This window comes from Syngnathus typhle, linkage group LG8 (genome assembly GCF_033458585.1).
Source record: "Syngnathus typhle isolate RoL2023-S1 ecotype Sweden linkage group LG8, RoL_Styp_1.0, whole genome shotgun sequence".
NCBI lineage: Eukaryota > Metazoa > Chordata > Actinopteri > Syngnathiformes > Syngnathidae > Syngnathus > Syngnathus typhle.
The window spans coordinates 9,473,621-9,489,652 of NC_083745.1; the positions used below are offsets into that span (position 1 = coordinate 9,473,621).

At 41.1% G+C, this 16,032-nt stretch overlaps 1 protein-coding gene across 3 annotated transcripts in view; it reads right to left on the bottom strand.

Annotated features, from left to right (window-relative positions):
* Positions 1 to 1,105: 1,105 nt before the first annotated feature.
* The window catches only part of slx4ip (SLX4 interacting protein), a 29,635-nt gene continuing 14,708 nt past the window's right edge, over positions 1,106 to 16,032 (bottom strand). For all 3 annotated transcript variants that reach the window (XM_061284695.1, XM_061284693.1, XM_061284694.1), the window contains 4 exons: positions 11,390 to 11,467; positions 10,374 to 10,462; positions 3,709 to 3,815; positions 1,106 to 3,631 (listed from right to left, as the gene is read on the bottom strand). In XM_061284695.1, the coding sequence (XP_061140679.1) occupies positions 2,860 to 3,631; positions 3,709 to 3,815; positions 10,374 to 10,462; positions 11,390 to 11,467 (1,046 nt within the window). In that variant the 3' untranslated portion in view covers positions 1,106 to 2,859. The remainder of the gene's footprint in view (positions 3,632 to 3,708; positions 3,816 to 10,373; positions 10,463 to 11,389; positions 11,468 to 16,032) is intronic.

The window sequence follows — 16,032 nt, forward strand, 5'->3', positions numbered from 1 at the left end:
TTAAGGAAATATCATGGTCAAAGGTCACAGGTGTCAAGCTCTAGTCCTCGGGGCCGCGTTCCAATATGATTTCCAAGTTAGCCTCGTTAAACACACCTGCGTGAAAAGTTTTGGTCATTTTCACGTTCTGCAGGAGCTAAAACTTTTCACGCAGGTGCACTTAACGAGGGAATCACACAGACACTCCATTAGGTACACCGCCATTTTCAAGTGTGCCTAATAACAGGCCACTTTATTAAGGAAATATCATGGTCAAAGGTCACAGGTGTCAAGCTCTAGTCCTCGGGGCCGCGTTCCAATATGTTTTCCAAGTTACCCTCGTTAAACACACCTGCGTGAAAAGTTTTGGTCATTTTCACGTTCTGCAGGAGCTCAAACTTTTCACGCAGGTGCATTTAACGAGGGAATCACACGGACACTCCATTAGGTACACCACCATTTTCAAGTGTACCTAATAACAGGCCACTTTATTAGGGAAATATCATGGTCAAAGGTCACAGGTGTCAAGCTCTAGTCCTCGGGGCCGCGTTCCAACATGTTTTCCAAGATTTCCTCGTTCATCATTCGGACACTCCATTAGGTACACTGCCATTTTTAGGTGTACCTAATAACAGGCCACTTCATTAGGGAAAAATCATGGCCAAAGCTGTAATGAAAGTGAAAAGTCCCACACCCGCCCTCACCTCCTGATTGGCTGGTTGATCTGTGACGTCACACGGACACTCCATTAGGTACACCACCATTTTCAGTGTGGAGCCCCCGAGCAGACAGCCGACCACATCATCAACACCTGCCCCCTATATAGACCACCCTCAGAGGCCGGCCTCTTCGACCTGGGACCAGAGATGCTGGCGTGGCTCCACGACACCAAGTTGGAGCTCTGACGTTACACGAGAGAGTGGTGTACCTAATAACTTTATGCATTTTTTGTACGTGACAGGAATGTGTATTCGACTACTTGCTCTTTATTTTGGGGGACACCAACACATATTACACAACGTAAAACACATATACATATTGTCATATAAAGCACTTAACCAAATGTCAGATTTTTGTTTTCATGCTCCCAAAAAAAATAAAAACAAGGAATAAAACACCAGACAAGTTTTAACATAAATGTTTATTTGAATATAATAATAATACAAGTACATTTCAAACGAGCAATCTAATGTGAAATGGCAGTAGATATATTGGATAACAATGTTTAGGCCTATATATGCATATACGTTATTTAAAAACTACTATAAGTGTTATAAAATCAAAATAAAATCAATCATAATCTCCCTGTTGTTGCATAACGATGCGATGAACTGGAAATGCAAACCACTCACTCACTGACTCGTTCACTCACAGGTCCGTTCAGTTGGTGAACGGGAAATGCAATTCACGACTCGTTCGTGAAAGGGAAGTTACGTCATTTGCTTCTTCGTTTTGTTTTATGGCGAGGTGGCACCAGCTTCAATGCGCATTACCAACACCTACTGGTTGAAGTCATATGAACTGAAAAAAGAACGAATCACTTTAGGAAGTGAAAAGATTTGTTCTTTTGAACGAATCATTTACTCACGAGTCAGCACTAGTCTTTGTAGGCTTCGTTTAATTACGCCCTGCAGACTCGCTAGTTTGAGGGGCTTTAACAAGTTCATAAGCTTCTTACCTCTCGAGAACGACTTAAAACACATGAAAGCTTAAACACTTCAGTGGGTTACTCAAAAACACCATATTTGCGCTGTCTTTATAAGATTTGGCCACTTTATATTAGCTCCAATTACATCAGTTCCTTCTGAGGAAGCCACCAATGATCTGATGGTTAGTGTTGGATAAACATTTACTGTCAATGTACTACGAGCATCAGGCTCCTGGAACGCATGAGTAAGACATTGAACAGATCTCTATCATATATCATCATGGTTGTTTTCCGATGACAAGCGGGCAATCTGTCTTTTTTTTTTTACCCTGGGGAAAAAAATGATTTATTCAGACTATAAAATGTCTATCCAGTAAAACCAAGGTTTATTAAAAGAGTATATTATAGGGTGACATGTCATCGAGTAGAGAGCATCATAAGTTTTCAATTGAGTTCGGAGTCGTTACCCTGCACTCTTAAGGAACGTGTGGCTCTTGACAGATGCTCAGCTGGCACAGACTGTGGATCTTGATTTCTTCCTAGAGTGTCAAACGCCTTGGTACTAACAAATAAAAGCACACATTTCAAACGTGTCTGTTGACTGAAACGAAAGTCTTATGCCGCAGTACAAGTGAAAGGTCTGGCCACATTGGTGGCATTTCATGTTGGGAATCGTAAGTGCAGACATGAGTATGAATGGAAATGATGTATGAATGAAAACGTTCTAACAATAAAAAAAAAAAGAGCGAGGGAGAGAGAAATCAAACAGATGAAATAAATCTGGAAACAGCAATCAATCACAGCAGAGCTTGAGCAGGGAAAGCGGACAGTTTACAGACACATGGGAGCCAGTATTTCAGCTTAAAAGCCATGACATACTGCATGGCTCCTGCCTGTCTGAAATCCCCAATCTTTAACACAAAACCCGAGTCTAAACTCCAATTAAGGGTTTTTAACTTTCATTTGCAAGCCTCTCTTGACCACCACTACTTATGGGTGGAGGCGAAGTCTGTTTCAAGTATTTGACAAAACATAACTCAAAACGCTCATGTATCAATTATGTGCGCTGTATTGGAGCTGCATGTGTGGTTTTGTGTGAAAAGAATAGTAATTGTAGTAAAGGGCCATGTGTGTGTACAATTGCAAGGGCGGGCGGGGGTGATGGAGCCTGACACAATTTTGTTTCTATATGGATGGCGTCAGGCATTTTTACTGTAGCTTCACTGTCCCCCTCAGGACCTCTTCACTCGTCGTAATCTCGAGGTTCTGGGCACATTTTCACTTCCCTCCTCCCCGCCTGTGAATCTGGAACTAATAGAGGCGCCTGAGGATGCAAGCTTGACAGATAGGCCCCTCCGACTTGCGGCCGGCCTGTTTTGGTTCGTCTGTGCTGTGTTATTGCTTGCGAGGGGGAGCCTTTGGTTCCGTTTCCCTGGAGTAAGCAGCTCTACTTGCGCTGTGGTTTCCTTGTACTCTGCGACTGGGAAAGCCTTGGACGCTGCTGCCTTGGTTTCGTCTGGAGGAAGGGGCGGCGGCGGCAGAAGAGGCTCGTGTTCGGATGTTTGCGTCAAGCGCTCACTGGCGCGAGTTGGCATTGTGGCTGGAGGTCCTTTGAGGCCTGTCCTCTTGGTCTTCGGTGGGCGAGGGTCTTCGGAATCCCTGGGTTTACCTCTCTTGCTCCGCCTGGTTCCTGGACTGATTTCAAGTGGGTACAAAACTGCTGAGGCCAAGTTTGGCTTCTTCGTGTTGTCTGGGGAACAATTATCATTTTTCCTCTGATAGGTCAGGCTTTGGTTCTGAGTCACAGCATTGGAGCAGGGTGGTTGTTGCTCAGGTTTCTGAGGGGGCATACTTCCAGTACTGCAGACACTCACTGTTGAGCTTGCGTAGGAGTTCTGAGCATCACGTGTCCCGCTTTGGTCTTCAACGCAGGCTCTTTGCTCAACTTGCTGCTCCCCCTCATTGGGATCCCGGTGCTCTTGCTGGACATTAGATTTTTGGGCTCTGAACAAGACAAGCAGATACTTGAGCATCCTGTCTGACTGGAGGGGTCGGAAAGTTCTGAATTAGATCATACTTACATCTTTTGAAGCGCAGTCTTCTTTATTTTTGTGGCGCAGTTGAAAGACTCTTGGATTTCTCCCACTCTGGAAAAATATTCCGATCTGCTTTGTTCGCTCAGCTCGGTCTAGAGAGGACAAACAGAATCCGTGTAAACAAAAAATATTATCCCTGGAAACCTTGGGAAAGTTTTGGCTCTGCTGCAGACAGCTGTCATCTTCTAGCAGTGTCGGACAACATTCAACAGAATGCATTAAAAAAAAAAAAAAAAAAAGCACACACGCACACAACTAGATCAAGTCAAACCCAAAAACCTGCACTGAATAGGAATACGTAAATTTATAGTTGATCGAAAAGGTCCATGTGTGGAAAGCAACAAACCGTTATTACCGTTATTATTAAGTATATTCAACTTACACTTCGATGGTTTTAGGCTTTTTTAATGACCATGTATGGTAAGGCTTTTTTTTTTTTTTAAATGATCGTGTACAGTAAGGCATTTTTTTGTATAGTACAGCTTTAATAAAAAAAAATAAAAAAAACATGTATAGTAATACTTTTTTAAATGAACATAACACTATTTAAAAATAGTATCCTAGCTAGTATTTAAAATTAGAACCCTTTCAACTACAGTCAGAAAGGGAAACAATGTAACAAAGGTCCTGAAAGCTATTTATGGGTGTACTATATTCAATTATCATACAATTATACGTTGACATAATACTGCGTCCTTGAACCAAATTAAAAGTAAAACCATACTATGGTTAAAACATTATTTTTCAGATCATTGCTAGACTATAAAGTGGTTGGTAAACTGATCAATCCAATATGAGAAAAGCCAATGTGGTGAGCTCTGGCTTGCAAACTGTCTCCAGTCTCCAAACACATTAGAGGAAAAATTGTTTGTGACAGTTACATGAAATGGAAGAAGGAATACGGAAACTGGGACATGGAGTCTGTGACCAAAAAAAAAAAAAAAAAAAAAGACTTGAAATGCATTCATATTATTTGTTGTGTTCTGGACTGAATGGAGGTGAAGAATGCGACACGCGACACCAAGCTACAAATGGGACAAGATAACACAGAATAAAATGGAAAAGTGAAATTTGGAGGGGGGCTCACATTAGGAAAGATATTCCCTGAGTTTGACCACTGCCAGCAAGCTGTCCATCTTGCCCACAAACAACGAATGCTCACACAGGAAGTCTTCCACAGAATGCCTTTTGTGCACAGATTGAGTCACAACTTGTGTAGGCAGAATGTCAGTCTTTTACGATCGTTTTGTTATTCACTGGGGGATGACAGCCTTTGGATTGGGGACAATGACCCAAATACAAGCCCATTCCCAGCCAACACACCAATAACAATTCTGAGAAAGGTGTGGGTGCAGTCAAGTGCACTGCAAAGCCTTGAATGTCCTTTCATCCGTTTACTATGAATAAACGGCGTTTAAAAAATAAACTTGAAAGAAAAATCAACAAGAAGCCGATAGGAGGTTCTCTGAGAACGATGCCCGTCTTTTTGCGTCGGCGCAACTTCAAAAGAGTGGCAGAAGGAAGGAAAGAGAAAGAAGTTGGATATATATAGAGACTGAAAGTCGGCGACGGAAATGGGATGGTTCATCACCAGGGGTGTCCAGAAATTTCACTTTGTAGTAACTGGTGGAGGGAAAACAAACCATCAGTTGGAGCATCAATAATAATAATAATAATAATAATAATAAGTCTCTACATTGCCATAACATTTAAACCTGTAATGTCAGTTCTATTGTTTATAGTGAGGCTCTGCACCCCACTGAGACTTCTTAATTCAATGGAAAACTAACTACAGATATTTTGATGATAATGATGATATAGGGCTGACATGACCCCCCCAAAAAAAGAACACATTGAAACAATTTAATCCCTCACTCAAGTGGAGTGTTGAAATGCTTTTCATTCAACGGCCTGAGAGCTAAATTATCATGGCAAGCATACAAAAGGATTACATTGGCACCAATAATAATGATAAGAAGAAGAAAAACTTTCACTGCTGGAGCAGAAAATCTCTCCCGCAGAGAAGCGAGTCCACTGCCTCCGTCCCTCACACTAGTGAAGAAGAACGCCCTGTTTGTCTAAACTCACCACATCTCCCTTGCACAAAATCAACAAACATGCTTGGGCATGGACTGGTGTTTGTGGATACACCCATACTGTAAGGATTAACAGAGCCCACCGGTGTGCTCTCGTTGTGCAAAACAATCAAGGCTGCCATATGACACGAGACGGGACAGAACCACGTGTAATCTCGGCCCAGGTGGAGATCGCACCCTCGGGTCCCTTGGGAAAATTGCAGCGCAGGCTGTTGTGAGACAGCAACAACTGAGGCGTACTGAGGTGATGAGTAAACACAAAGGCCAATCCAGAAGAAGTGGTGGAGTGTGGAGGGGGCTGTACTGGAAACACATCTGCTCTGCCTTTGATCCAAACTTCTGCAGCCCAGCATGCCGCTCACCTCCGCTGCCCACTCTGCGCCAGACTAGAAAACAACGGCCACAATGCTAAACACTTGCTCTTCCTTCCCATGCTGCCCTACCCACTGCTGGTGCTGACTCACCATAGGAGCAACTCTTTAAACAGGATTTGAGTGGAGAAAGGTCAAGGGAAACTCTCATAGCAAAGTCTGTGCCTCGTGTGTCCAAAGTGCTGCACTTCACTAGTGCTTTTCGACTAATACAACAAAATGGATTTACATTGCCCAAAGTATTTGCTTACCTGTCTTGACTCGTGTATACATTTGAATGGCGTTCCATTCGTAATCCAAAGATTAACATCACAGTCCAACCTTTGCAGCTAGAACAGTTTCAACTCTTCCAGTCCAACCTTTGCAGCTAGAACAGCTCTTCCATAAGGATAAGGGGCGTGTTTATGGAATTATTTTGACCATTTTTCCAGAAGTGCATTTATGAAGTCATCAAAAAGATGTTCTAATGCAGGCATGTCAAACATACGGCCCGCGGGCCGGACCCGGCCCGTTGGATGATTTGATCCGGCCCGTCATAAATTTCTGAGTATGTCAAAAAAAGAAGCGAGTCACTAGCTCATTTCTATCAAAAGTTATGATTCTTTAAAATAAATACAACTCAAATGCTCCCTCCGACCGCTAGAGGGCAGTAAATGTGTAAAAGAGCTCACGTCCACCATGCGGCACTGACACGAGTTAGTACCAGGAAATAAACATTCGCTGGTTAAGCAGAGGTGTAGTACTCAAGCGCTTCTTTGAGCTACGAGGCAAAATTGTGGGAGACGCAGCTATCCAGCGGTGGCACCACGCACTTCTCATGTCTCACAGCTGTGCGTCCGAAGGCACCGGATCGTCCCGATTTGGATAAATATAAAGACAACATAACAGATTTGCTGCGAGAGTTTGAGCGGAGGTTTCAGGTTTTCAGTGAACTTGAGAACAAGTTCGGCTTTTTTCGCTCGCCATTTACAGTGAAGCCTTCTGGTGTGCCAGCTGACATTCAGCTCGAGCTTATTGACTTGCAGTGCGATTCCGCTATGAAGGATACATTTGGGTCCGTGGGATTGGATACGTTTTATCAGTATCTTGTGCCAGGTTACCCCAAATTAACAGCCATGGCTGCAAAGGTTCTCTCCATGTTTGAGACTACTTATCTTTGTGAACAGGTGTTCTCCGTGATGAACAATAATAAAACAAAGCAGCGCTCAAAGTTAACAAATGAACACTTGAATGACATTGTTAAATGTGCTGCTACTCAGGATTTGACACCTGATATCGACGCACTTGTAAAAGCAAAAAATGCCAAGTTTCAGGAGCCAGCAGCAGCAAGTAGACTGCAGGAGTGCAGTGAGAGAGAAAAAAGTGTGATGACACATTTGTTTGCACGCATGAATAGAAATCATTAAAAATAAGATTAATCTGGTTTCATATTAAAGACAATTAATATTGTGCAGTATATTCTCAGCTTCAGTAGGCCCAGCCTAGTAGTTTGAGCTGATGTAGTCTAATCTTATTGCCCATGCACTGCTAAAACCTTTATTTTGTAATTTTATTTATTATTATTTCAAAGCAGTATGACAATTAAGGCAAAACATTTTTTTTCATAGCTCCCACTTGAGTTTGTTTAGTGTGGTGAGTTGGTTCAGGTGTAAAACTGCATTCACTCAACTGTTAAAATAAACCAGTTGTTAACACATTCAATGCCAAACATGAAAATCATTTTTTTTCTCCATTGTTTGTGAATAAATGTGTTATGCTTAGAAAAGATCCCTTGTCATCCGTGATTATAATATGTAGGGTAGGCTACAAATGTAGGCTGAATGATAAAGCATAGTACTGAAAAACAAAGCTAAATAGTTGGAGTTGACATTCTTTTACTGATCCGGCCCACCTGAGAAAAGAAACTCTGGATCCGGCCCCAGAGCCAAACTAAGTTTGACATGCCTGTTCTAATGGGTTGAAGACAGGATTCTATCATGGCTCATCAAGTTCGCCCACACCAAATTCCCTCATCCACGTCTTTATGAACCTTGCTTTGTGCTCTGGTGTGCAATCGTGTTTGAACAAGAAACGGGCCGCAATGGTGGAAGAATAGAATTGTGCAAAACCTATTTGGTATGCTGAAGCCTTCAGAGTTCCTTTCTTGACGGGCCAATATTCAGGACAATTTCAAGCCCCTTTACTGTTCTCTGAATCTATAAAAATCTATGCGTAGGTGGCATTTATTTATTTATGTGTTTACAAACGGAATCCGCTAAGAAGTTGAATATTGCGTTATTTCTTTTAGTATTTGTATATGTGTATATATTTCATAAACAGACAAAAACAAAAAATTATAGGGACAGCAAAATACCAAACTGTTCCTGAATAATTATGGCAACTACGGCAATCAGATTACTGTTCATTTGTTGTTTTTACAGGAGGATTTTTTTTGTGTGTACGGCATAAAAGGCAACATGTCATGTTTCACTATAATATAGACCACAAAAAGACTGTTTATTTTAGACAGCAGGACAATCAAGTCTTTACACTAATTCTAAATGTCCCTGGTTTTTTTTCATTAAGTATTTAAGTTTAAGACATGGAAAACTGCCTGTGATGCAAACAAATAATTGTTTTTGTCAACCAAGTGCGAGGTCCACCACAAAACCTCTGCTCTTTAATCTCACTGTATGTACTGTATTAGCCCAAGAACCACATCCTGGGGAAGGGAACGCCATCGACACCAAGGCCTCCTTGAACTGGAAAAATTGGTTGCACTGAACTTTTCACTGATGACTGTGCTCCACCAAAAATATTACAATCGCCGCTTTCATTGAAGGCCAAACTGCGGAGAGTGCGGAGACATTTCAAAGAGAAACAACAGAAAAAAAAGCTCACAAAAAGCAGCGGGCTGTTGGTCGTGGAATGTAATGAGAGAGATGTCCATCCTTGATGTGAGTGCCAAGGTGAGAAGCTACACCAGCGATTCTCAGAGTGCACTGGGGAGTTTGAGATCAAATGAGCACCGGCCAGAAGGATTGTTGTCCGTAATATGAATGGACAAGAAAGAACTTGAGGGGCTTGTGATATTGGCAAGAGTGCAACATGACATATGCTGCGTGCACTCTAACAGGAAATACTGAAAGCAAACCACATAATATCTCACTTCAGCCAATTGAATCTGCCAACTACTTCTTTAAAACTACAACGCCAGTAAGCATCGTATATTCAAAGTACACATGACTTTTATAAGTAGCGTGTATCCTGCTAGGCATTGTGACATTTCATGGGGTGAATGAACAGTTTGTTATTACGCTGTATATTTAAATGTCTTACGTACGGAGGATAAATTGTTGGTAATTTTGAGTTAAGGAAAGAAAATCCCACAATGGTCACTCAAGAGGGGCCCACCAAAATCCACTCAATCAATGAGAAGCGAGCAATAGACCTTTCTGGTCATTTTACAACAAGGCAAAAGTTTTTTTGATACAGTAGAAGGGCGACCAGAGGATGGATGTTGTCATTGCTGCAAAGCCCATGTCAGAAGAGCTCCTTTAAAATGCCCTTCAAAAGTCAGTTCACAAGAAATGGGGAAAAATACATGTCAACCAGTGCAGATGTCTCATGTTTCAGAAATCATTTGATCGCAGTGACTGTTTCAACAGAATGTGCAACATGGGTACTTCAATCATGGGTACCCAGACTAATTTGAAGTTATTTCCGTTACCGTTAGGGGTTTTTCCTTTTTATTTTTCTTCTTCTTGACTTGGAGACCACAAGCATATGCTTGGGAGCTGCCAGGGATCAAAATATGTTACTTGACTGCTGCCAAAATATATCTGTGCAGCAAAGCGCTGCTGTGTTGCTTTTGAGCAAGGCTCTAAAAAAAAGGCTAAATGAAAATTTCCATTCTGGCGCTATGAAGAGATCCGTAGCTCATCATTTTCTATGCAGGGTGCAAATTCCTCATGTACCTCCTGCTGTCTCTCTTTGGCCTTACTTTTTGAGAGATTTTTTTTTCTTCATGTATTATTACTTTTCTTAGAAACCTTTTCTAAAATTTTAAACATTTCTGAAACAGTCCTTAACTCCCTGTCAAGACCACCATCTATAAAACGACAGCAATGCTTGGCAACGACTTTTTTTGCAGAGTCTTCTGCCAGGCGCCTAGAAGAGGAAACATAATATAAACAACACTCACTGTGGTTGAGCTCGGTTTTGTATAGTGCACTGCGGCATCCTCTGGACGGCTTACACACACAACGTAGCGCTCAGGAAACACACGCAATTCTGCAGGCAAGAAAAGTAGTAACACAGATCATAATAGTAAATAGTGTGGTCTCATCTTTGATCGTGAATCAATGTCAGACAGAACAAAATGTGGTGGGAGGGACAAACCAATAGCAGTTACGTTCCCTCAGAAAATATAGAAAATGACAGTGTATGTCTCCAGCCGCTATGTTTTATGAGAAAGAAAATTAGTTCTCAAGAGTGTTACTTTCCATCATTTAAAACAAAACCGTATTGCCACAACTGCATCCGATTTTGTCCTTCGTTCATCTAAAAGGAATTTATTTGCGAATAACTAAATTCTGCTTGTTTTAAGTTACATTGAATTTCAAATGAGTCCAAATTATTTTTAAAAAGATATATATTTTATATGTAAAAATAACCGGTATAAGACAGCAAACAGATCTGTAAATTTTAAATGGTCTGAAAATAATGTACCAGTACATCACTGTGGACCCAATTAGATGACCTCTGACCCCAAAAGACTGACTAATTTGATTTGTAACAGACCTGCAGAGAAAACCATCATCTCATTCTGCAGCAGGTCAATATCATCTTAACATCCCCTCCCAGAGGGAGTAGATTTCAAGTTTGCTGACAGGAAGGGAACTGTGTTGGTCCCATGAAAAGGTGGCTAAGGGTCACGGACACTACATGGGCCATGGAGCTACATTTCCACTGCACTCGTAGACAATTCCTCTTACTCGCCGTCTCACAGTGGCCTCTCGAGGGAACCACTTAATGTGTGCTGGTTCCCAACAACACCCAGAGCAGGTAGAGACTGGACATAAAAGTAAGTGAGGGGGAGAAACATCAACATGGAGAGTCCAAATGACTTGGGTCTTTCGGTGGGAAATTTGGCTGAACATGAGTCATTGAAATTTCTGATTCTATGGTAATTGATTTGAAAACATACAGATTACATACCACCCTGGTGCTGCTTGAAAATACATCGAAGGTTGAAGTGGCGCTTCAGAAAATTGGCGACTAGGTTGAAATGTTTCCCTACAAGAAAAAAACAAAGATCAGTTTAAACATAACTCTGGGGATTTCACAGAACAAGAAGAGACACTTAGGATACAATTTGGACCAGAGCACTCCTCGACCAATCACCGACTGAGGGATGTTTTAGTAAATAATTTTCTCTCTTGAGAGACTTGCAGAAACAACAGCCGTATTGTAGCTGCTCAGGTCCCGCAATGGCCCAAACCCCTGACTAAAAATCTTAAATCAATTCATATGACATAAAAAAAAATTTTTTACCTTCATTTGTTACCCATATCTTAATATGCCACCACTTCCACTTTATTGCTAGGTTGAATGTCCTGCAGGCACGTCTAGTGATGTGAATACACACCCACTGCCAAAACCATTCTTTTTGAAAAGCTTTGTTGTCATAAACAAACCTCAAAAGTAGGCGTGATTTTAGAAACTTCAGCTCTATTTCTCATGGAATTTTCCTCAAGTTATGCAAGATACGCCGGGTAGACACAGTGGCCTGTTCCCTAATCTGCTAGGAATTTGTTGACTAAAAGCAAGAGTCCAGCTAACAAGCTATACAGTACATCTTTGTAAACTAGCTCTGAGTACTCAAGTGAGCCGGCTCATCGCATGGAAAAGCCAAAGTACTTGAGTAAGTTAACTAACTTAAACATCCTTGTACCCGTTTCCGTATTAGATTTATATTAGTACAGTCGACCTTCGCTATTCAGCAGGGATACTGATCGGGCCAGCCCATGAAAAACAAAAATGACTGATGACGCCCATTGGAATGTATTGGAGGAAAAAATATACATACTTATTTCAACCCCCCGAATTTCTGTCACGTGAATGGAAAGCCATTTTCAGTCATATTCAGCAAGTGCGTAAATGGTGTCCACGAGAGATGGATAAAACATGTGGATTTGTTTACATAATTCATAATCCACAAAGGCAGCATTAAATAGAATACTATGGTTAGACTAAGGGTGCCACATAGAACACATACAGTAATTGTAAAAAAAAAAAAAAAAGAATGCTTGACTTCCCCTATGAGGCTTAAGAAAATGCCCCTTGTTTAACATGAATCAGTTTTAACATGACAACCAGGCTAGAAGAGCGTGAAGATGCATGTCTGACTATTTTCCGTTTCTCTGTTATCTGATCCAGCACAAAACCTCTAATGATCAGTTTCAAAAAAGGAAAAAGCAAAGTTTTTTTGAGATTCTTTGGATAATGGTGTGCAGTTACTCAGATAGCAAGACACAATATTGTCAAAGGTCTACAATTAAGTTCACTGCCTAGTGATAAATGATTCGGAAGGATAAGCTTGCTGTCAATGTGACAGAACACGTCAAGTTAGACCTTACTGGAATGTTTCTGATCCCATCGCCGATTTTAGGCACGACGCCTCGAGCCAAACCCAATTGAGAGAACTCAGTCAACAAAACATACAATATTATCCCCCAGAAATGAGACAGGATAATACTTCTTTGATCAAATGAGATTCCACAAAACATGACATGACAGGAAAAATAATTGTAATATGATGTCTATCTGTGAGCAATGTTACTGTTCTCTAAAAAAAAGAGGAAGTTGAAAGGGAAGGTGGGGCCCCCAAGAGAAAAGAAGTGAATAGCCCATTTATATTGATTATCACAGTAGTGGTTGAATAAAAATAATCATACAATCTTGCATGAAATAAATATGGCCACTCAGGAATATTAAAAAGAATTAAGACCTAAAAAGTGTTTGAGCCCAAATTTAGTATTATAGACAGTACAAGATGCACATGGGTCAACGTCACACGCAAATCGCTTACGTCCAAATTTGACCAATTGAATATTTTTTATCACACATTTATGCTGAGCAACATGCTGATCATAAGATTAATCAATCAATTTATTCAGGGAATATAAGATGCCTATTAACCATTCTGGCGGTCTATTCAGCTGGAATGCAGATTTATATTTCAGGGTCGTTTTCCCGGACCATAAAAGCAACAGTGACCGTTCCAGCTCAAGTTTCCTTGCACATTCATGACTTCCTATGTTTTTAGAAGCTTCAATTTAATCCATTAGTTTTATGTCTCTTCTCATTGCATTCCCTGGTGGCTTGAGTTTGCCAATTCCCAGGACAAGCTTGATGGGGAAGTCTGGACAAGTCTGGAGTTGGGAACCAGTGAAACAGCAATGCCAGAGACATCAGCTGTTCCTCCAACTTCATAACGCTCTGCACATCACAGAGTTGCTCTTGGCCCTCCGCCCAGGTTCTCTCATGCTAAGCTTACATTCATGTTTCTCTCCCACAAATATTTTCTCGGTACCTCCTTTTGACAATGTGAGGTCCCATTTTGTGGCAACTGTGGCCGACAGTGGCGAAGAACACAAAAATGCACAACATTTCATTGGTATACGATTTAAGAAAGGATATGATAGTTTAAATCTTTTGAAACCCCGTACACAACAATATAATGTTGGGTTAATCTAACTGTAAGCAAGTCATTACGCCATGTTTTCAGTCATATGGTAGATGACGTTGTAACCACTCGTTTGGACGGACTCTAGCCGTGGCGTAATATATCACAAGACAAATACAGAAAGCCCACTGGTGCCGAGGCTTAAAAAGTGTACTTGAGGCACACGTAGACACTAACAAGCGCATATCCTTTCAGCTTTCACCACTTCCTTCAAAACAATGAGAGGAAAGGATAGTCAACAAATCAAAACGGCAAGCAGTCTAATGAGGGCAATAAAATGAAACGTGCATAGTGTAAGACCGAGGCACTCAAAGTTAGTCAAAAGCAAGGAACGGGGATTAGACTTCACGTGTTGTAGTCCTATCCTGATACATTTGAGCACAGTCACAGCATAGCCAAGATGTCACCACCCTCATTCCTGCCAGATCCTGTTGCAGCTACGAACTATGCTGCAGCTCTTATGTAGTAGTCTAATCTTACAACAAGGTGTGGCATTCTTAAAGGTTTTTTTTTTTTTTTAAAGTTACCTGTTTGTATTAGGCTTTAATCTAACTATGGTGTGGGTGATCATTTTTGACACACCTGTGTGGGCACGTCTTGTGATCTACAAAAGAAATGTTTGAATAGCAGGATTTGTTCTTCTCTTGGTTCTCTTTGAATAGATGCATGTTGGAACAAATTCTTGAATAGGATTACACCTAAAACTAACGAGTAACATTTTTTTCTATGGATGAAGAAGAACAAATTCCATGGATGCAGGCTTTATGGAGCTATTACTGTAGCAAAAGTATAAATGAGACATTTAACTTTATGATTTCCAGAATGCAGGAACATCCCATGACCAAAGTTGGATATCTCTCCAATTAAGACTTTTCAATCCATATATTGATAGAAGTGTGCTTGTACATTTTTTTAACTTTAAGAAGCAGCAAAATCATCAGAAACATGATTCACACCAGATTACTGTAGAACCTTTTGAGGTGGATTCATTATTTTGTGTACCAATGCACTCACATCTTTTACATCAAAACCGATTTTACAATTCCAATCTGTTTTTGTTACACCCTTAGTTATGACATGTTGGGAAAACAAAATCCTGTGGACTCCTTTTTGAACAGGAGGTGAATCAGCAAGACAGACAGACATCAGCACCTAAGAATCCTGCTCTTTTGACTTATCAGCTTTGAAGTGGGCCCCCTCCCTCTGTCCTCAAGTGTGGGTGGAGAGTTGGAGCTTACAGCGAGTGAGAAATGACGGAGGGAAGGATGAGAGAACATGAGGAAGTTACCCACATGGAAGTGGGGGCTTTCCTGGAAGGACATCACCCTGCGTGTAACTGTTGCAGCAGAGCACTCTGCCTTATCGTCCTGCACGACCACCTGAATCAATATTTGCACCACGGCTCAATTTAACATTTGGGTGACCCCTTTGACGCAGTCACAAAACACACCCCAGCATGGTAGCTCAGGCCAGCCCATAATGAAGCATGTGACCAAAGTGGTGGAGAGTATTTTGCAACATTTCTACAAAACCTAATTAGTCTATATTATATGTTTTTTATGTTATGGACATAAGACAGGAGGATTCATCATGTTTCTGAATTTAATTTATGCAGTGTGTTGCAGTCGAAAACTCATAAGCTAACTCTAAGACTGTATCTACTTTCTGGGTGCAGGATGAAAAACAGTCCAACTTCATTCATTTCTGACAAAGTCCGTCATTTACCCCAGCATCCCTGGGTGTTGGGGGAATTACTGATTTAGTCCGTAAAAAGAAACCCTAACATAGAACTCCAAGGTTTGGCTACCAATGTTGAATATTAGATGAATTAATTATAATGGAACTTTGTAAAGCAATAGATGAACTAAAAATGTTTGAAGAGCATGGTAGAATTTTGGTCAAATGTGTTATAGGGCACTATGACCACCTTGTCATTTCCTTACTGTAGAACGTGGGGTAAATTTAGCGCACTGCCCTGAAGTGACACTTGTCCACAAGCAAAGTCACACGGCCACAGGGAGCACATGACAAAGGGACATTTCTCCAGACCTTAAAGTAACAGACAGAAAAGGAAAACAAGAAAACACTTAAGTTCAAGAGAGTGTGAGCAGTA